General features: G+C 45.2%; 1 protein-coding gene across 4 annotated transcripts in view; it reads left to right on the forward strand.

Moving 5' to 3' along the window:
• ptprub (protein tyrosine phosphatase receptor type Ub) overlaps window positions 1-22,500 on the forward strand; it is a 337,198-nt gene that overhangs the window by 251,697 nt on the left and 63,001 nt on the right. For 2 of the 4 annotated variants that reach the window (XM_070551690.1, XM_070551691.1), the window contains exons 10-16: window positions 1,477-1,678; window positions 5,074-5,176; window positions 5,251-5,524; window positions 16,171-16,207; window positions 21,213-21,351; window positions 22,091-22,114; window positions 22,355-22,500. The exon at window positions 22,355-22,500 is cut by the window's right edge and continues 9 nt beyond it. In XM_070551690.1, coding sequence (XP_070407791.1) covers window positions 1,477-1,678; window positions 5,074-5,176; window positions 5,251-5,524; window positions 16,171-16,207; window positions 21,213-21,351; window positions 22,091-22,114; window positions 22,355-22,500 — 925 coding nt within the window. The remainder of the gene's footprint in view (window positions 1-1,476; window positions 1,679-5,073; window positions 5,177-5,250; window positions 5,525-16,170; window positions 16,208-21,212; window positions 21,352-22,090; window positions 22,115-22,354) is intronic. The other 2 variants (XM_070551692.1, XM_070551693.1) reach the window with 1 other exon arrangement.

Below are 22,500 nucleotides of genomic sequence, written 5' to 3' on the forward strand. Positions count from 1 at the left end.
TAAAATATTAGATGTTTATGATCGTCTGTAAAACCTAACGTTTCAGACCCATCACTCTGCGTCTCGTTAACAGCAGCCGTCTCTTTTTGAGTCTTCCTCTTGAGTCTTTGTGAACTCTGGCAGAAACCCAGAATGAGACTCCAGCCAGAGTTCATCATTTAATCTTCAGCAACATGACAGAAGATCTGCTGTTGTAATAAAACTGGCTGCTGGGATCCAGTAAAAACTGGTGCTGGGATGTCAGGAACACGACTTCTTCTTACGTTTGTGACACTATTTCACCATCTATCATGTAGGGTGGCTGATATCGTCAGTTTTAGATAGTATATTTATCTGAATAGCTTCCTTCCCTATCCCACATGCCCATTTTTCTACCCGTCTGAGACAATCATCAGTAAAATTGGAAGAAAATCTTCTTCCTGGAAGTGAAACATGATTTTTTTCATATATATTCATTTATGTTCTGTCTCTTTTCCTGCTTGAGGGGACATTCTCAGTCCTATTAGCACAAAGAAGCTTCTGCATGGGAAAAGCAGAAAAAGAAACCCTCGCCAGGGTTGGACAGACTCACCGACCTCGTGCGCAGGACTTGGACTTAACAGTGTCCCACTGAAATGGAGCCTGGCACCATTAATCAATAACTCACATGCATTTGCTGTTGGGCTTCCATTTGGCTGGATAATGATTTTGTATTTACTGTCTGCGGTGAGCAGGTCTGACTCCCAATCCCAACATCGAAGTCTTGTGCAAGAATAATAAAACCGTTCTATTGTTCCCACACCAAACCATTGACCATCTGAGCTACACCCCATCCAGCTGGATGTCATCTCCTCAGGCATTCATCTTCTATTTGCACCATGAGTCCCACAAGCATCAGACTTTAGGGTGTGCAGTTAAACCCTAAACTGTGTGTGAGTGTGTGTTTTCAGCACACACACATCAGAGTGACTGTGTGAGTTCATCCATGTCTCACGGATGTGCTAATGTGCCGATAGCAGAGAGGTCACGTCCTTAACTTCTCTCCAGCAGGTGGATTCAAGGCAGACAACCTAAAGTCAAACCCAATCAAAGCTCTTTACTTCTCAAGGATTCTCTATTACAGCTTCTTCTGCTAATAAATATTAATTTAGTTCAAAACCACTTGCAGAAAATGACTTAAATACTCAAATCTGCTTATTAACATGCTGCGACCAGTTTTTGACCTTAATAATGCAGCAATCAGGAAGGCAGCCGGTCACCTCCTGCAGTGCTTTTTAGCAATAAGTCGAGGTTTTCTTCTTGGCGGTGTCAATGTCAATTAGGCTCCAGTCATGAGAAATCACAGTCTGGTCAAAAACACTTCAAATGTAGATCAATCCCTAAAGCAGAGCAAATGATTATGAATGACCTTCTTTTGTGGATCTCGTTATTGACCTCGTTAAACTTAGGGCGACAACTTCAGACGCGGACAATAATTCGTGGTTTTGTTCACAACAGATCAGTTACCAGAGCATCGAGTCATCCGATCCGAGCATCAACGTCCCAGGACCCAGAAGAACGGTGTCCAAGCTCCGGAACGAGACCTACCACATGTTCTCCAACCTTCACCCAGGAACAACGTACCTGATCTCCGTTCGAGCTCGTACAGCCAAAGGCTTTGGTCAGACCGCCTTAACGGAAATCACCACCAACATCTCAGGTACCGGCAACAAACGTGGGTCTGTTTCTGCTAAATCCGGTTCTCCACAGCTGTCTCCTTCAGGGCTGAGAAACATAGCCTCAAAACTCTGTCGTAACTTTTCTAGGAAACTTGTGACAGTTTTTGTTAATTCACACGAGTTATTAGAATTTATATCAACAAAATGATAGAAAACCGGATCTGGCTCGGCCCCAGTCTCCGTTTCAACATCATGAGATCGCTAACGCCAGCAAGAAGTCCAGCAGTGTGACGCCAGGGACTTTGAGTCCTGAAGGTCAAAAGGAGACAGAAGTTTTATGCGTTCTGGATGGTTTACTATCTGAATCTCTACTCAGTGTTTCTCTTTTCTGGAACTTTTTACAAATGTCTCTGACCATCATGTGAAACCGTTAAAACGCCATCATCGTGTGACATCCTTGGCAAACCAGAACATTTTAAAATACCAAGATTCATTTGAAATTCTTTACGATGTTCGTGGTTAGCTTGGTAATGTATGTGACTTTAGTCCGGCCCACTGGCGGCTCTCAGTCATGGAGCTGGATCTCTGGTTGTCTTTCTGTCTCCACATGCTTTTGGACAACAAACAAGGTGACGTACGTACCGCTACGGATGTCATTCAACGAGGTAGTATAGGACCGTGCGATCTGATGATAAAAGATCATTAAGGATCATAACGGGATGACGGTCTACCAAAGCGCTGAGATCGTAGAACTGTCTATTCGAATTCCAACGCCATTATTTCTGGATGCGTCTACGGGCACACAACAGCAGTTTTCGTTCTCTCAGCCGAGTCTCGTCATTTGCTAGTTGGCTTCTTTCGGCTCAGCAGACACACCGATGAACCAATCGGAGTAAGTTCCAGGCTGGGTGTTGGTTTGTTTAGCTGGGGTGTTCGGTGGAGCTGAGGAAAATAATCTAATAACTGATGCATTAAGATGCGGACACAAACGTTTATGAAATCATGGAAGAAGCTCACCACACTCCATTATAGCGGCTTGCCGCTAGCATTAGCCACTAGCTTGCTCTAAGCGGCTACTACTATTATCACATGTCTGCTCGATCAGGAAACCTCTGGGTCAATGATCTGCTCTAAACTGCATTTGCTTAGTGGCCATTATTAATTAGGTACGTGTGTGTTTTAGCGAGCCTTTTCACCGTGGCGGCCAACCGGAGATTTATTTATCCTGTCTGTGTGGAGAGACGGGCCAGACCCCGCCCCTAACCCTACTGGTCAACAACTTTCACAACTTCTGAAATGTAGAAATGGAAAAAAAAGATAAAATTGTGATTTAGCAAAAATAAATTAAATCTTGGTTTGATGTTTTTTCCATATCGCCCACCCCCTAGGCCAGAAGATGCAAATGCATCCTTTTTTCTAAATAAAGGACTAAAGTACCTCTATCTGCTCTTGACTCAAAGACAAGACAAAGTCTAAAAAGTCCTAATTTGATACCAAAGCCATTTCAAATGAGCCGTCGCCATCTTTGTTTCACTTAGTCGCGACAGCATACCGCCCATCAAACCGAAGCCAACAGACTGGCCCAGGGTTGCTAGACCGACACGCAGAGCTAATCTTTTAGCTTCTGCTAGTGTCTGTCTAGATTTCTAGGCTAGTCTGTGATGCTTTCCCCTGGCCAGACAAAATGATCCAGTTTTAGGTTGAACATCTTTTTCTTTGAGGAGTTGTATCCTGGTAGAACCGGCTGCACACTGAGTCGACAGATCGGATCCAAATAAAGACACCATCTTGACCGTTGGGAACCAGTATCAGAGGATTTCTGTTCTTGCCATTATTTACAAGCCAGGGTTGTTGGTAAACCCGTCCCTCGCGCCCCTCGGCAGCACTCGTCCGTTTGGCTCATTCTCATTAGCTTCACGTCTCAGATGTGGCTCCAGCATCCATCTTTATTCACAGTCAGTGTGTGGTTCTACCACCATGTTCTATAATTAGGATTTGGGGATTTCTCTCTTTTGACCTTTGTGCTTCTCCTTCAGTGAGGCAAAACTTTTACTCCCAGAGTGTCGGAGCCATTTTTCATTGCTTCTCCAAACTTGTGGCACACTGTCACCTCACGGTCCTGTAGATATAAATTAACTTATAGAAGCCAGGACGCACACACACACACACACACACACACACACACACACACACACACACACACACACACACAAACACACACACATGCACGCACGCACACAAACACACACACACTCACACACACACACACAACTATGTGTTCTTTATGGAGAAAGAAGCAGCATATTGTTGGGACCAAAGTGTCTCTTCCAAGAGTCTCAGAGCTTATTACCACCAGTACCACTTCAGCCTTTTGATGATGTATCTTCACTTGTTAGGAGGATGGCATTACACCTCTGAGGAACACACAGTATGACCACTCCCACTCTCTCTCTCTCCTCTCTCTCTCTCTCTCTCTCACACACACACACACACACACACACACACACACACACACACACACACACACACACACACACACTTTCCTTTAATCTACTATCTCTTCAGACACGTCCGGATTGTTTAATTATAGATTAAGTTCACAACTGCAGCTTATTGGCTGTAAATCACAGAGAGAGAGACTCCTGGAACACATCCAGACCACAGATAGAGTGCAAAAAAAGTCTTCACAGATCTTCCTCCTCCTCCTTCTCCTCAGCCGGTCCACGGTGCCAGCGCTCACTTACACTGAGCATCTCCTAAATCTGCACTGACAGCCTGCAAACACTGAACACCTTCAACAGACACTGCTGTCAGCATCTCTGAGCAACGCCTACCGCAGACTACCTGACCACACACACACACACACACACACACACACACACACACACACACACACACACACAAACACACACACCATGTCTCCAGACCTGGCAGCAGGAATCAAACTGTCTTTTAGTGCCATAGACCATCAGAGTCTACAAAGCCACATACAGTTTACTTTAAAGCCCCCCCCCCCACACACACACACTTTAATTGCTGTCAACTCTTTTTCTGCGGCAGCATTAGCAAACTGCTTTTTAATCAGATAATTATCTATGCTTCGTGAACAGTTTGCTCCTCGTCCCTCTTTGCTAATTGACCGCTGATATTAAAGTTAAACACGCCGCAGCGTCTCTGTTGGTGGTGGTGGTGGTGGGGTTGGGGGGGGGGGGGGGGATTCAGCCACATCCCTTTTAACGGTTCAGCCTCACACGTTGGTGTTGTGTGCGAGACCTCTGGAAGGGATGTGGGAAAGTATTGTTTTTATGCAGGTTGGTGTTTGTTCAGCACTTTGAGGCTGAGCTTGTTTGTATGGAAAGAGAAAAGAAGCAGGAGATGAGCCTAATTAATGCAGCTGGCTAGTGAGCGTCTTGCCTTTTTCTGTCTGTGTCCACAGCTCCTACCTTTGATTATGGAGACATGCCGTCACCGCTGGGCGAGACTGAGAGCACCATTACTGTGCTGCTGCGCCCCGCTCAAGGCAGAGGAGCCCCCGTCAGGTGAGGAAAGCACCTCACATTCTAATGTTTTTGCTCCCTGAACGTAGCTCATCAAAGCCCCACATCCACTCCAGCACTTACCAGGTGGTGGTTGAGGAGGAGACCGTGAAGAAGGTGAAGCGGGAGCTGGGCCTTCAGGAGTGTTTCCCGTTGCCCATGTCTCACGGCGAGGCTCAGGCCCGAGGCACCCCGCACTACTACACAGCCGAGCTGCCCCCCAGCAGTCTGCCAGAGGCCAGCCCCTTCACCGTCGGGGACAATCACACCTACAACGGCTACTGGAACAGCCCGTTGGACCCTCGCAAGAGCTACCTCGTCTACTTCCAGGCTATGAGCAACTTCAAAGGGGTGAGTGACCAAACCCCTTCTTTCCAGTGGAGATGTACAGCAGACAACACCTCCTCCTCCTCCTCCTCCTCCTCCTCCTCCTCCTCCTGCTGATTAACCATATTTAACTGGGTTGTGAGAGTTTTGGTGGTTCATCATAGGGTTTATCCAACAGTGTTGGGAACAACATCCAAGTATTAAGTTTCACGTATTGTTAAGATTTACAGATTTGTGTGGTGGCTAAGGTCTGCCATCTTTAACTGGTAAATAAAGTGTGGAGTTAATCTGATGATTACTGTCATTCACATCATTCCCCTGGATCAAGCAGACACCAGTGATGTGGTCCTGTTGGCTTCATCAGACTGGGATCTATAGCTCTCACTAGAGCGGTTCGCAGCTGAGTGTGAAGCAGCGGGGATGAGGATCAGCTCCTCTAAATCCGCGGCCTTGAACTTGAGTCAAAAAGGGTAGAATGCCTTCTCCGGGTCAGGGACGTGGTCCTGCCCCAAGTGGAGGAGTTTAAGTATCTCGGGTACTTGTTCACCAGTGAGGAAAAGCTGGAGCGTGAGATCGATAGGTGGATTGGTGCTGCATCTGCAGTGATGCGGGAGTTGTACCGATCTGTCGAGGCGAAGAAAGAACTGAGCTGCAAGGCAAAGCTCTTGATTTACCGGTCATCTACGTTCCTACCCTCAAGCTTACGGTAGTGACCGAAAGAACGGGATTAACGGATACCAGCAACCAAAATTAGTTTTGTCCCTGCAGGGTGGCTGGGCTCTCCCTTAGAGATAGGGTCAGCCGGGAAGGCATCGAGAGGAGCTAGTTGAGGTGGCTAAGGCATTTAGTTAGGATGTCTCCAGGACGCCTCCTTGGTGATGTTTTTCGGACACATCCAACCGAGAGGAGACCTAAAGGAAGACCCAGGACACGCTGGAGGGCCTATGTCTCTCGGCTGGCTAGGCAACGCCTTGAGATTCCCCACGGAGGAGCTTAGGCTGCTGCCCCCGTGACCCTACCCCCAATAAGCGGAGGAAAATGAATGGATGGATGGAAAAACACCAGTAGCTTTAATTTTTCCAATGTTAGTTTTCCATCTTGTTAGAAAACCAGGACATCATTTTTTCCTTTTTCTGACCAAAACCTGCAAACGTGCCTGGAGGATTTCACATTACCTTTCCAAATCCCATTAAAGAAGAACTCAGGCAATTACTTAGAGATAATGGAGCTGAGGTGTCGATGATACGAGGCAGAAAGGTGCGGCTGCTTTAAAATTCTGACAGAAGGAATCAGCAAGGAAAACATCTGAGGTTATTAACTGGAGGCAGCTGGGTCACCAGTTTCCTGTTTTATTTCCAGACCAGTCAGTTGTATTAGTCTTCCTTTATTCCATGTACAGTAGGGCTGCTCAATTAATCGAATTTTAATCACGATTACGATCTGAGTTTTGAACGATTATAAAAAACAAAACAAGCCGATTATTTGCTCCTCCCGCCTGCGCTGCCCCGAGTTGCAAATGAAGCGCTCCTCCCACAGTGTTGCCAATTTAGCGACTTTGACGCTATTTCTAGCAGCTTTTCAGACCCCCTTCTTGACTTTTTAACTTAAAAGTATCTAGTGAACACCTCAGAAACATCTCTGGTAACCCTTAGCTACTTTCTGGATAACTATCGTCGACGTTTCCTGCAGGTTAGCTAAACACCGCCTGCTCTCCGGACCGTTCTTCAGGACATTAGGAAAGGGAACTGTTGTAGCGATGTCGGTCGCTAAAAAAACAGCTCTCGGAGCCGGCTCCTTGTTGGAGCAACCAGAGTGAGTGACACACACACCGCACCTGCGGACTCCTGAGCCACTAAAAACGGCTAAATGTGCGCGTGCGGCGCGCTAAACACACGTGCAGCTTGCCCCGATTGCTGTGAGACCGGGTTGGGGGTGGGGGGTGCAGCTGTGGTTGGGACAATTATTACATTAACTGATGGACTTGTAAATAAATAGTTTATAAATAAGGTAGAAATAAGTTCCTCACGCTGATAAATAATAACTAATCTCTCTGAGGATACGGTGCTAGTGCACTCTCCTACAGCACCTTGACACGACTAAATACGTATTATGCAATTTTTTGTGAACATCAATTTATTTGCATGTATTTGTTATGAATGCCACAGTATAATTCTTGCTGTCAGTATTTGCAAGATATTGGTATTTGGGTCTGTACTGGTTAGACTTAAATGAGTTAAACCAAGGTCATAGCCCTTGGGTCATAAACTATGAGCTATAAGTATATTGGTCTTTTTATACTGGGAATCAGGAGTTATTTTAGTGATCATCTTGTTTCTTATTTTCGCCCTGATTGTGCCCTGAGCAGTTTTATGACTGAATAAAAACAAATAAAATCAACATAAATTGAAAAATCGTCCTAAATAATCGTGATCTCAATTTCAGTCACCATAATTGTGATTATTATTTTTGCCATAATCGAGCAGCCCTAATGTACAGTCCTACCAACAGGGCTGGGTGGCTCGTCCCCACCAGGACCATCTTCTTCCAGCCCAGTGGAGAAACACACTCAGGGACTGCAGCGTGAGCACTTCACACAACTAGCCTGCTAAGAGAGGGATTAGATGAGGGATTCCTGGATTTACCAGCGGATGGGATTGGGTTTTTGTTTGGCCTGGCATGGCGCCAGCATTCTTGACCCACAATGTATGGGAGCACTGTGCCAACACCGTCTCCTCCAGTCTGTCAAACACAGCTGAAAATACAGTCAGTGTGGAAACACTGGCTGCTGCGGGACTGAAGAAACAAGGAAGCAGTATAAAATATACTTTCTCTTCCTAATGTCAGTAAAAAGTGTGTGACTGTGTTAAAATCAACAACTTGTTGCCATATTGGTTACATGAGTCACAGAAGAGAACAAATGGGGGCATGAGCACAGGAAGGCAACACAAACCTGAGTGGCTGCAGGTTGCAGCAGCAGAATAGTTTGTTTTCATTAAGAAGTACAATTAAATATAATTCACTTAGTCAAGAAACAAACAAATGTTCTAAAGTGATCTTCTGTCTAACATCTCGGAGCCCCTTTACAGATGAGATTGAGTGAGTGTGTTTATCCATGAGTTAATTTAGTGGTGTAGATTTTTATTTTCACCTTCCTTTAGTTTGGTGTCGTCTCAAAGCTTTACCACCATCTTCCTTTTTTCTTAGATTTTCTATTTTCGTCTTCCTCCATAAAGGGTGCTTCTCAATGTCAAGGCGCCTGGCCTTGCGAGACCACTGTCCTTCCTCGGTCAAAGAAAACGGTTAAATGGAACAGATTTGCGACACGTGACCACCGCGGCTTCCACGGTGGTCACGTGACGTCACGTGACACGAGAGATAACGTTATATTTCATATTTTTTAAGTTTAAATATAAATACTTTTACTTTTTGAATTGTGTATATGTTTATTAAATAAAAAATATAAGTGAGTTACTACCTGCTAGCCACCGACGCTGCAACTACTAAGCAACTAACCAACCATCGATAACTTCTTTGGATCTAAAAAAAAAACATTTTAAATTAGTTGACTTACTTTTAAATTTGAAAATTGCCCCGAAGTAGCTGCCGGCTTCTGATTCGCCGTCTTTGTGAAAATACAGCTGTGTATTGTGGGTAATTTTTTACCAAGGCTAGGCTACAACACACCTCCCGTGTATCCTTGCTCAGCTAGCTAAACAGCTAACAAATGGAGAACACGCCTTGGTAGAACATGAACACTGGAACACGTCTTGGCGGTTCCCGATGACGTGTCTCCTAGGCAACCGGGGCGGGGCCAAGACATCAAGGCGAGGTTCCTTGGCATTGAGAAACACCTAATGTAGCGGTAGCATGCTGTGCGACAACAATAAATGTCCCTGTGAAGCACCAGTTTCAGGAACTAGAAGGGAGCCACGTCAGAGCTGAGCTTCAGACGGCGGGATTTGGAGTCTTATTTCCTGATGTTCAGACACTTCGCCTCTGATTGGCTAACAGCAACATGACTCTACCACTGACTCCGTTTGCTCTGAAATGATGTTTTATCTCCACAAATAACACAAGCACAAAGGAGTTCTGCCATGTGGTGGAGTTGCTAATGCTAAGGGTTAGCTTTTACCAGCCGGGACGTTCACTGCTGTTTCCTGGGCGCTACACCAACAACAGCCTTCCTTGTTGCGAGCTAACTTGGGCGAGTCCATGAATGTTAAGAGACAGCGTGACGTAGATATGTCAGGCATTACTAATCCTAGAGTTTCACTGTCTATTTTCTGTCAGAAGCTAATGCAGGAGATAGGTGTAGGAGACTATTTTCATGTTCAGCCTGCACGATTAAAATCAGAAATAATCATTAAAAATGCTTTTTCAGTGTCCCACACCTTTATTGGTTGAAGGCAAATATTTTTGGGGATTTTGAAATGAACAAAATTGAAATGACAAATGCAATATTGTGTAATAAATAATAATTACAAAATAAACAAACAAGTGGGCTGCCAGCATCAGAAAAGTCACGTATAAACTAGAAAAAAACCAGTTGTGGATTAAAGCTTCCTGCTGGAGTTGTTCTGAAACGTCACATTTGATCATCACTTCAGGTGTTTGTGCACCGACTTGGTTATTAACATGCAAAGCAAACTGCAGGGCTTATTTTTAATTGCACCTCTCGTTTACTCAGTGTCTGTGTGGTCAAATTTATCTGAAGTTTGTTTATCTTGGTGGAGGGCAAACATTGCATCTAATCCCCTTAAACAGTAAAAGTGTTCAGACTGGATAAGCCTGTTAAATAAGACCTGCCCCCTCAAAGAAAAATGTCCGGACTACACACACACACACACACACACACACGCATGCATGCACGCACACACACACACACACACACACACACACACACACACACACACACACACACACACACACACGCGCACACACAATGCTGGTTGCATGCTGGCTTTTGTTTCTTCTATTGGGCTCTGCCAGCATCCAGCGGTCAGGCAAACATGTGACGTCTTCCATAAGATCAACGCCGACCATTTAACTCACTTGCTGAGCATTAAGCACCAATCATTCAGAAGCACATCTTAAGGAATTTGCTTCTGTCCATCACAGTAGCTCGTTTATTTTCTGCCAAACAGATGGAAGCATATGGAAAATGTTTTCGTGTCCATTTGCCAGAGCACGTTATGATTGATCTGAAATGCTTCTGAGGCAGGTTCAGATGAATCAGCTTATCTTTCTTCTCCCTTTCATTACTTCTTATTATCTTTCAGGGAAAATGTTTAGCACAACCATGCATAGAAGGCTCCACCTCACTAGTCCGCAAACCTGGAAACTCATCTGGTAGAAAAGAACCAGAGCAGCACTTTTTAAACAATGGGATTAATGATTATTAATTCAAACAGTTGGGTAATCAGTAGTGACTGAGACACATTTTACCATGCTGTAAATGGCACTAGACGTGTCCTAGACGGCTGTTTACCTACATTTAAATGTTTAATTTTTTTTACTTTAAAGAGCACAAATCTTTCTTATTATTTCTGATTATAATCAGTCACTCTGAGTTTAACATGCCGGCTGAACATGAAAATAGTCTCCTACATCTATCTCCTGCGTTAGCTTCTGAAAACAGATGGTGAAACTCTGGGATTAGAAAATCCTGACAGATCTACATCACACTGTCACTTAACATTCATGGACTCACCCATCTTCAATCACGACGGGGAAGGCTGCTGTTGGTTTAGCGTCCAGGAAACATCAGAGAACTAGTAGAAGCTAACCGTTAGCATTAGCAACTCCACCACATGGCAGAAGTTCCTTCAGGCTTGTGTTTTTGTGGAGATGAAACATCAACGTATAAAACACAGTCAGTGTTGCTGTTAACCAATCAGAAGAGAGATGTCCAAGACTCAAGAAAAAAGACTCAAAATCCTGCCGTCTGCTGCCACTCTCTCCTCCAGCTGAGTTCTAGGTCCTCAAACAAGCAACACACACACACACGCACATGCACGCTTGCACACACTCACGCACGCACGCACACACGCACACACACACACACACACACACACGCACACAAGTTGATATTTTATCATATCAATTCATGTTTGAGCTGCACTTCACTTTGGCTAATCCAACAACATGCTAGCATGCTGGGATTAGCCTCTGTTGTGACCTCACCAAGCTAACTTCAATCCCCATTAGTTATGTGTAACGTTTTCCACTTTTTCCATAAACATTTAATTTAATATAGTTAGGGTTAGGCATCCTAAAATATTTTAATTACATGATACGTTTCCTGCTCTTCTAGAGTAGTGGCTGCCTAACGGGGTCCGGGCCCCTCAAGGGGGTTGCCACAAGATTGTCTGAAGTTTTGAGGTTAGCAAGATTGTATTTGCAAAAATTACATTTATAAAATCCTGATAACACGCCCTACAATATAATCAGAACTCCATATAAAATATGTACTCTGTATGTCTGTATCATCACATTTAATGTGTGAATATGAGTTGGGGTTGGGGTCCTGGCTTGTCTTGGACACGGGCAACGGGGTCCTCAAGGAAAAAAGTTTGGAAACCACCACTCTAGGGTTCTACAACCCCCCAAGGCACTTTACAACACAACAGTGATCCACACATTGTGGCCACAGCTGCCCCGGGACTCACTGACAGAGGCAAGGCTGCTGTACTTAGGCACCACCACCAATTGCGAAGTAAAAATGTATTTTACTCTATTATCAAACATGATTTATATCTAATCCAACATTATTTTGTTTTCGTTTCCACAGATTAATTGCGGGAACTTTCCAGGCATTTTTACATTCAGAGCTGCAAAATATCAGCTTGTCTCAGTGGTCAGGAATCTTAGCATCATGAATAATCCTGTTTATGGAGAAATCTGCGGTTTCTGTTTAAAGGGCACTGGGAAAGTGAGAGCTGCTGTCTAAGGAGGTTTTCATTTATGTCGGATTTAGTTCTTTTACCTTTTTTTTCTTTTCCACAAAAATAAACAATCAATGATGAACAAGAGTCTGCTTCTAGACCTGCAGAAAAGGGACACACAACAATGCATCAGGAGCAAGCTATCACTGCGTCAACTAGATGAAGAAATGTAAAATCAGCATTGTTTTACTGAACAATCACACGGTAATAAATCACAGTGCATTTAGTGCCAACCACAGCCTTAAGACATGTGTTGAACATGCCCAAGTCCATACTTATGAGAGCACCATGTGAGCACCTGTGTGTGTACACGCGCTTTTACATGTAAGGTTTCACTGTAGGAGCGTCCAATAGAGAGTGTGAGGGGCCACAGATCTGTCCCCCAAAGATGTGTAGGAGATGGAGGGAGCTCCAAGTCTAGAGATCCAGGAGCTGCCCCAGAACACAGGGAAAAGCCCCTGCCCCCCTCAAGAGGTGCAGAGGATTGCCCCGGGGGGCCACAACCAGCAGAGGCGCAGAGGATTGCCCTGGGGGGCCACAACCAGCAGCCGGCAGAGTCCCGGGAGATATCAGTGGCAAGCCCACAGGCCCTCCCGCAGCCTCCCTCCCCCTAGCCGGCCGAGCCCGGGACGCAGGGGCGACCACCCCCCGCCGGGGACCCAGCAGAGCCCAGGGACCCAGACCCCACCAGGCAGCCACGAGGATTGATCAGGCAGACGCCAAAAATCTTAAACCCCCTGACCAGGGAGCCACGAACACTCAGGCAGACCAAGGCACCGCACTCCACACCAGGTGTGGCAGGGGGAGGGGAGACGAAGATGTATAGTATCAAAAGAAGTCCTAGGAGAGGGTAGGAGTCAAAGGCCCCACCTGACATATACAGTCATACACAAACACAGTCACACATTCACCCCTTCATGCTCACACATATACATACAACCAAACACTAACAAAAATGCATGCCGGACACCCACTCCCCATACACACCCTATTCACTCTGGTCCCGGTACTGCTGCACATGGGGTACAACCATCACCGGTTCCCAGATTTAGGCCCTTTCTGCTGGGGTGCTGATGAGCAGGCTCCCCCGCCCAACGCTGAGCAAAGCAAGCCACCACCCCAGACCCCAACCAGACGGCCAGATCTCCCTCCTAGCTTCCATCCCCGGAAAGCCAAGCGACAACAGAGGTGTGCTAAGACCCCTAGTCTCCCTCCGCCTGCTCCATTATAGTGTTAGTGCATGTTGATGAGGTGTATTCCATGGCTGTGGTGAGCGGGCAGTGCGGGCATCGTCTGGCCTACGCCAGCTGATGCCACCACACCATCCCAATTGCACCCACAGCACCCTGTGTCTGAGTGCAGTTTAAAATTGGAAGTGGGCACCGGCACTCGGGATGAGGCTGAAAAATCCCCCTGCCACATGCTGTTGAATGTGCTCACTCCCAAGGCCCTAAGTGTGTGTTTCTGTGGAATGTCATTGGTGGAAGTGTTTACGGCGCAATTAAAATTGGGGGGCAGGTTGCCACAGGAATGCGGAAATGGGGTCCATACCCACACCCCCTGACTTGTCCACCCCCCAAGGTCCTATGTGCATGATTGTTTGATGATGTGAGGGTGCAGGAGGAGAAACATGTGTGGGTATGGGGAGGAATGGCTGGTTGGACTTAAGCCCTCCAGGGAGCCAGCTCCCCTACTGGCCCCAATAGGCACCTCTGTTGCCAAAATGCCACCCAGGGCATGGAGACCCCAGCCCATCTTGCCAGGGCCCAAAGTAGCAGCATCACAGAGCCTCACGGCGTCCGAGGGCACCAACCCAGCCTCACCCCAGCAGAATATGTACTCCCATCCCTGCATTTGCACAACTTCCAGAATATATAAGACATAGGACATCCAGCACCCCCCCCCCCCCCCCCCCCGGACATCCCCCTCCCCTGTGATTGGACATCAGAGGAGCCAAGGTCTACCCGAGGCCCCTGAGCCCGGACCAGGCACTGCCGCATGTTCCCACCCTCTTCCCGGCAGCATACATGTCAGGACCCGACCCCCAAGGCCCAGCCCAGATCCCCACACGGGGCCGGCCACCCCCACACCCCGAGCCCCCAGGCCCCCACCCAGACCCGCTCAAGGGTAAAGCTTGGTTTATGCTTGACACATTCATTTTCCGCTTGGTGATGCGGCTCGCGGCTGGAACGCGCTTCACAACTCGCAGCGTTTATGGTTCATGTGGCTTGTCTCTGCAGTGAGCCAATATTCTCCCAAACTGTAGGGGGCAGCATGGAGCTCTACAGCATGCATCCAACACTACACCATAGTAGAAGTAAAAATTACTGTTGTTTACAACATGGCATTCCAGCATTTTTAACAACGTCCTCGTCTTGTCTGACAGGGCGAGCTATTTCTCTCCAAGAATTATTAACAACATGTTGATCATGGTGATCTTTGAGAGCTGAATCATACAAATGTCTGTATGTCTGTACATAGCGATCCCCCATCATCGCTATGTGATGGAACCGATCAAAGGAGCCCAGAGAGATTGATTTGAAGTGGAAGCAGAGGCTGTATCAAGTGTAATATGATCTAACAAGATTTCTATACTGGTTAATGCAACGAGTATCTCTATTTTTCCAATTCAAGAGGATAGTTTTCTTAGCGATGCATATGGCAGTCAGAACCACGTGAAACAAAGATGTTTCAGTCAGGACATCGTCCAGGTTTCCCAGTAGACAAAGAGAGGGGGCGGTTGGGATATGACATTTCAGACACTTTGACAGGTCTTCACATACTCTACCCCAAAATTCCTGAACAGGTGGACAGGACCACAGTGCGTGGATGGAATTGTCAGGAATGTTGTTTGTGCAGTGTGTACAGGTGTCAGACGACACAAACCCCGTCTTGAACATCTGGTGACCTTCATAGTGTATTTTACTACAGAAAACATTTTGGTTCAGTTTGCTTTCATTTGCACAGATTAAATCATAGAATTAGGAGAAATTCAACGTGTCCGTCAGTTTGAAATGAGTTTTTTATGAAAAAAAGTGTGATTTAATCAGAGTTTGAAAACTATGCTTTTAGCTCATTTCCGAAGGGACAAATTTGCATAATTGTCCCATAATTCCTGAATTGGCATCTGTAAATTTTAATTTGATAATAAATCTCCTCCATGGGGGCATGAGGATGGAATTGGATTACAGTCTTGGATCTCATTAGTGTTATTTGACAAAGGTCTCTTTCATAACGCTGAGATGTCATCAGCTGCAATCTGAATAAAATTAATTCATTTTCATAGTGGTGCGCTGGTCTGAAACCCTCCTTTTAATTATGCTCTCTCTCCCTTCCCTCTCTAATCTTTACTTACCACCACAGCTCTCAGATTTGAGATGCTTTTTTTTCTTTGTGTTATCAGATTATTAGTCCTTTTATTCAGAATCTATACATTTTTTGTTACAACAATTCAGTGAGTAATTGTGCCCGTCTTTGAGAAAAACAAATCCACTGGTATTTGTGTTTGATTTACACTTTGTGAGGTTTTCATCACGCATCAAGTTTGCTAAAGCTCATATTCTGTCACATCCATTTATTTGCTCTTATCTCTTGTCCCGTTTTCAGGGTGATGTATTTATTCCTCCGTGCAGTATTTCACGTCTTCCTCTTGTCTCGTTTTATCACGCGTCTCCTGAGTGCAAATGCAAAGCAGGACCTCTCATGTTTGTATTTTCTGTCTTTCAGGAATCCAGAATAAACTGCATCCGCATCGCTCGAAAAGGTAATTTCACAGGAAAACTCCCCTTCCTGCAAACACTTGGACCTAAAAACTGCAAAATTATAGAAATCGATACAAAAGTTTGAAGCTAAAATTCTTTTTTCTTCTTGCTTATTTACCTTTTTTTTTTTTTTTTACCTCGAGCACAAAGGTGGAGTTGTGAACAATTGCCCTCAGATGGTTCTTGTTGTTCCGCCGTGGGCCTCAGAAAAAAGGGCAACAAGCAGGAAGGGATTAGAGGTCAGCCTTTCATCCTGCTTGTGGGGGTGGGGGGCAGAAACTGGTATACTCTATCACGACTAGCTCTTTGTTCTCATCAGCGGCCCACCAGATAGCTACATCTGAGAGCTCTGACCTCAGTAGCGTCCAAAAGGGTTGTCCAGATCAAAACTCCCCGATGGAGCTACATTGGCCTATCGCTGTGAGAAAGCCCCGTGTCTTCCCCCTCACCCTCCACTTCTTCGCCGCCCTCCATTTTTATTTCGATTCAAAAAGGACGTGAAAAGGGCAGATGCATTGACTCTAAGTCCGGCTGGCAGGAGAGTCCTTCTGCAGCAGTCTGCTGCCAGATCCTGGTGAATAAAGTTTATAGCTGCAAACGTAAACGGAGCTTTATAAGTAAATCCGTTCAGGACGATCTTTCTGGCCTGTTTTTCTGAAGGCCTCTTTTTGTGAGCGACTAATGAGAGAAGAGGTTCTCCTCAAGCAGAAAGCCAAAAGGCAATGCTCAGCTCTCACTCCATCCGCCTCGCAGAACCCAGTCGGGCATTGATTAGTTATGCCTTTTCTTTTTACAGCCGTTGACTGTAAACTGCTTTAACCCAACACGCCAAGATCGAATGAAAAACACGCACAACAAAAGCTAACGCTTCTACTTCTTGTCACCTTCATTTCAATGACATCATTAATATGATCAAAATCAAACCAGGTGTGAAGGATGCTTTACCGTTTAATGTCAGCATGCATCAGCTTTTATCCGTTAATCCAGATAGTAGTCTGGCACGTTAATAAAACTCTAAGCTAGTCGTACGACAACAATTTGGTGTTCAAACTGAATGACAAGTGTAACAAGACAAACAAAAATATGAAACCTCATCACAATAGCTCATTAAAGTCACCATGGTAACAGCATGCTTATGAGAGACACACGTGAAGAAAAGGCCATGACAGTTGCTGTGGAGAGTATTACATGAAGTGTGTGTTATGATGTATTTAAAGGGGTCACATGATATAAAACTCCTGCTTTTGCATCTTTTTGTGCTGCCATGTGGTTCTCCGCTGCCTCTACAAACACTCCTAACATGAACAAAACCTCCATCTGTTTTCTGTCAGTATTTTGTTTTAGAATTTTTGTGTCTAAAAGCCCCCATTTGTGATGTCATAAGGGGGGAAAGTAGCATCCGACCACTTGCTGGAGGAGCAGCAACTCCACTCTGAGTCCCCTCCCAGAGCTTCTCAGCCTATAGCAGCATGGGTGGGCGTGGTCAGCTCCAGTTTTAACGTGACAGAGCCCTGAAATGGCTCATTCTGGAAACTGCTGACTTTGCTACATGTGAGAACTTCATGAACATGTTTCGTATTGATAGTAGAACTTTTACAACTCGAGATTGAAAGTTAAAAGGTCACCATTAAAGGGTTTTATGAAGGAGCTATGACAGGTAAAAAATTAATTTGACTCCTAATTTTAAAGAAAAAATTAAGATGAAGCTTTATGTGAGGTAGACGCTGCATTCTAACCCTGTACCTGTTATTTTACCACCTGAGTACTCATGCATCAGCAGCTTTACCCGGAAGTCATGAAAAACAAGTTAAGATCAAGGAGGGTCGAGTTGGAGATCAGATTTCGTAAATAGAATTAGGATTATTATAATTTCATTTTCAGGTGTGAGTGGGATTTTCAGTTTAAAGGTAGCTCAGGTCAGTGTTTGTTTGTGTGTGTGTGTGTGTGTGTGCGTGCGTGCGTGCGTGCGTGCGTGCGTGCGTGCCTGCGTGCGTGCGTGTGTGTGTGGTCTCGGTGATCCGTCCAGCCTCGGGATCATCATCAGGTCCTGAGCCATTATTATCAAGCAGCCCATCACAGGTAAAGTGGAGGCAAATGATTGTGGCTTGGATAACAAATCTGGAGAGTACATTTCAACTTCCAGGTGACAGTTTAATTAAGGATCCTCTGGCAGGCGCAACACAACAATAGACTCCCATTTCTCCTCTAAGTGCCAATTTCCTCCGCGGGGGCAGCCGGCAGGTGCTCGGATTCAGGCGGAAATCTATTTCATGCTCATGTTTTGGCTTAATAGAAATTTCCAGTCTAAATATGGCAAAACGGGGGCTTATTTCTGCAGAACATGACAAAAACCCAAAATGGATTTTGTCTGCTCCTCATCTACAATTTTTTTTAGCTGATATGAATTATTTTCATTAAGGTAATTTCAAATGAAATGTCAGCATGAAAAAGTGTGTGTTTGTGTGTGTGTGTGTGTGTGTTCATAGAAGTCAAATACCTGTCAGATGGCTTGTCCATAAATGGGAAGCAGAGACATTCTGGAACAACATAGCGGGACAAAAGCCATTCCAGTATCAGTGCCTGTTTTTTTCTCTGCTCCCCAAATGCCAGACGCTCATCACTTATTGAAACCCTCCGAATAATGAAGCGGTATTGTACTACTTTCATCTTTATTTGGGATGAGGGTTCAAAAAGCAGTGCCCATGGCTGCAGAGAGTTGGGCTAAAACATGGCTGTTTTCATTCCCCCCCTGCCCTAGATCTGATTTTTATAATATATCCCTCCACCCCCCAGCAGACTGCTAGATATGCTCTATCCCCAGGCGTGCTCCGACTTTCTGCTGCTCTCCTGATGGTTTGTGCTGTTCCAATGGGATCAGAGGAGCTGGTTTCAGGGCTGTCAAAGCCTGGAGGACAGGCTGACAGTAGGACAAAAAAGGAAAAACTAGATCATCGGGCTCGTGTAACAAGACGAAGACAAGCCCACTGCTCAGCACCATTTACATAAGTATGAAGCTTTATGCCATGGAAATGAATACCCTGCTATTATGATAATGACCTTTCTGGTGGCTAACAGACACCAGGGCACCTTGAGATGATACTGTAGGGCTGAGTGGATTATTCTGACTGGGGATAAAATGAAAAACAGTTCAGACGTTTGCCACTAAATAATGATGCATATTAGTGTTTATTGCTGCTAATTAGGTACTTTTAAATTAGGAACTGATGAGGTCTAAAGCTGGACATGTTTTGTTATAAGATCAGCTGACTGCTTATGGCTCTGCACCCCCAAAATGATCTATGAGGTGAGAGGAGAGCGGGCTTTTGTGCACGTTGCTCCTCACCTTTGGAATGCACTCCCTCTCATATGAGGGTCTTCAACGGTCTCGGTTTTCAAGTCTACACTGAAGACTCACTTTTACGATTTGGCCTTTGGACAATGATTTCTTTGATGCTTGGTTTTTACTGGTTTTGAGATACAGTTTTGTCACGGAGTGGAGGGAAGGTGAGGGAGGAAGAGCAGGTCCTTCAGGCAGGTAAATCAACCCAGGCCAGACAGCAGCAGATATTTGGTTCCTCTTTAATGGTCAGGAGTGCAGACACGACAGGGTAGACAGATGTGAGCATAACCTGACATGTAACGAGTACGATCCGACCGAAACCACAAGCAGCACACAAGGCTTATATACACACTGGGATGGGTCATCAGGTAACAAGAGGCAGGTGGACACAATTAAGGAAAAACTCAAGGCACAGGGGAGCAATAATGTGACAGTTTTTATCGTTTTATTAGAGTTGATTTATCTTATCGTATTGAATCGTTTTAAAATGGTCTTTTCCTGAATGTTATTGTTTGATTTCATCTTATTTAATGGAAATGTTTTGTTCTGCTTGTGTCCAACCTTCTGAAAGGTGCTTTGTTCAGCTCTCATGCTGTATTTTAAATCACGGTATAAATAAAATGCTAACGCTATGGTATAGTAAATGACTAAACTTAAAGGTGCATTATGTAGAAATGAAGTTAAAATGACATCCTGTCATGTAATCTGGTTACTGCAGCCACTTTAAACAACTCTGGAGCTTTTTGTCGACCGTCGTCAAATTACAATTGTCGGCGCTGCAGCATTAGCTCGCGGGAGACCCCGCACTCACCGACGGTCCCTGAAGCCCCTCCTACCTTTGCTTAGAATGGAGGAAAACTGACAATCCCCACAGCCAGCTGGATATGAAATGTTTCAGTAGAAGCTTCCTTCCAAAGCACCTGAAACATTAGACTCTTTTGGGATTTTCTCACGATAAAATTCTCACTAATTCTTACATGCTGCACCTTTAAATCAAAGATCTCCTAACAGTGGTTAGGATGAATAATATCAAATAATTTGCTGCAATTTTTGAAAAAGATCTATATTTTTTGGACAAAAAGGTTGTTCAATGCCATGCATTCAGTTTTTCAAGCACTCTTACATTTGGAGTGCTGGTGTTGAAGCCATGAAGCAACTCTGTTGCTATTTTATTGGTAAATGGATGCTTTGTAGTTAGGTTTCACTTTTTGGTGCTAAAAGCAAACCAATCTCCTTGCTGTGCGTTTGTCTTTTTAACAACTTCATCTAAGAGCTGAAGCATCTCCCCAGCTTTCATTAGTGTCTACAGGAGCGCTTCATCACTAAATCAAACAAATCAGCTCTGCTCATGATCTAAAACCTGCAGGAAACGTGCTGAAAGCAGACTGCAGCACCAGGCATGTCGGCTCCACTTTATTAGCTCCAACAGGGACCAGACCAACACTCTGAAGTTGCAAATGCCATATTCTAGCCACAGAGGGCGGTGAGGTTCTGAGGGACGTATCATTAACCGTGTAAAGGGTAATTTTGGCACACACTGGCTCAAGAAAATCACTTAAAAATATGAAAGGTTGCATAGTATGGCTTTTATCTTCTGTTTCCAGATATTTAGATTCATTTTGCTCCAGTTTTCTAAGTTTTTGTATGTTTTTGTGTTGTCTGCGCAGCGGCCTGCAGAGATCACCGTAAGGCTCTGGAGGTGTCCCAACACTCTGAAGAGATGGGGCTGATTCTGGGTGTGTGCGCCGGAGGACTGGTGGTCCTGATCCTTCTGCTCGGCGCCGTCATCATCATCATTAAAAAAGGGTAAACAGCTCCTGGTGACCTGCTCTGTATTTAAAAGAAAGCTCATTATGCACAACCACACCACCTCTGCATGAGTCTTTCACTTTGAAACAGTTCAGGGATCAGCCGTTGTGCTGAACTTTCAAAAGAGGTCATGCTTTCTAAGAGGGATGGCGGCATCGTTTCCCTTCTGCTCTGCAGCAGAGGGACCAAACAACTCCCATCTGCACAGCGTATCTGTGTGTGAAGTATTTAATTAAAGGCGGATGCTATTCAATTAGCCACTTAATTACGCACGCCGAGCAGAGGCCTGACCCCTAAATGAGATGGCAATTGGGAGGGAAAAGGTGTGCGTTTAGAGATTATTAACCAATAATCCCACAGGTCTGCAGTCAATCAGCTGCTCTTCTGGCTCTGAGAGCGCCGCAGCATCAATCCTCCCCGATACAAATAAAAATTCAAATGAAAATGTGCTAAAATCCAAAGATAAGGAAGGGTGAGCTGTGACAGGACGCCACACGGCCCCATCCTTTGGGTGAAACTCTATACAGCGGATGGAGAGTTGGTCTACCTCTGTGTGTGTTTGATCTATCAGCAGCTGCATGTGTCACACATCCACCGCCACAGCTGGATGACTGAGATGACGCTTCCCATTTTCACTGTGATCAATGCATTCTGCCCTCCGCTGACATCGCTTTCATCTCACATAAATTCTCTCTCTTGATTCTTGTTTTCTTTCCCTCTCCTGAACTCTCGCCAGAAGGGACTACTACTCTTATTATCCGTAAGTGACTCCACCTCTTTGCTCCGGCATCACTTTGCTGTCCATCCATGCTTGTGCTCCGGCTGTCAGTCATGAGTGAAGAGGAAATCAGTACGATATTTCTGTCTTCACAGTAGATCTGTAACTCATCATCCTTTCTTCTCTTTCTCTGTTTTTTACGTTATTGCTGTTACTGACTAAAAAAGATCCTGTCTCCCACGTGACTGTTGTCCCTCCCACTTCTCCTTTACTCATACACAGGAAACCTGGGAACATGAATAAGACTCCCATTACCTACAGGCAGGAGAAGAGCCACATGGGCTCCCTGGAGCGCAGCTTCACGGACCAGAGCACCTTACAGGAGGATGAAAGACTGGCTCTTTCCTTTATGGACGCGCACACGTGTG

This window comes from Nothobranchius furzeri, chromosome 5, assembly GCF_043380555.1.
Source record: "Nothobranchius furzeri strain GRZ-AD chromosome 5, NfurGRZ-RIMD1, whole genome shotgun sequence".
NCBI lineage: Eukaryota > Metazoa > Chordata > Actinopteri > Cyprinodontiformes > Nothobranchiidae > Nothobranchius > Nothobranchius furzeri.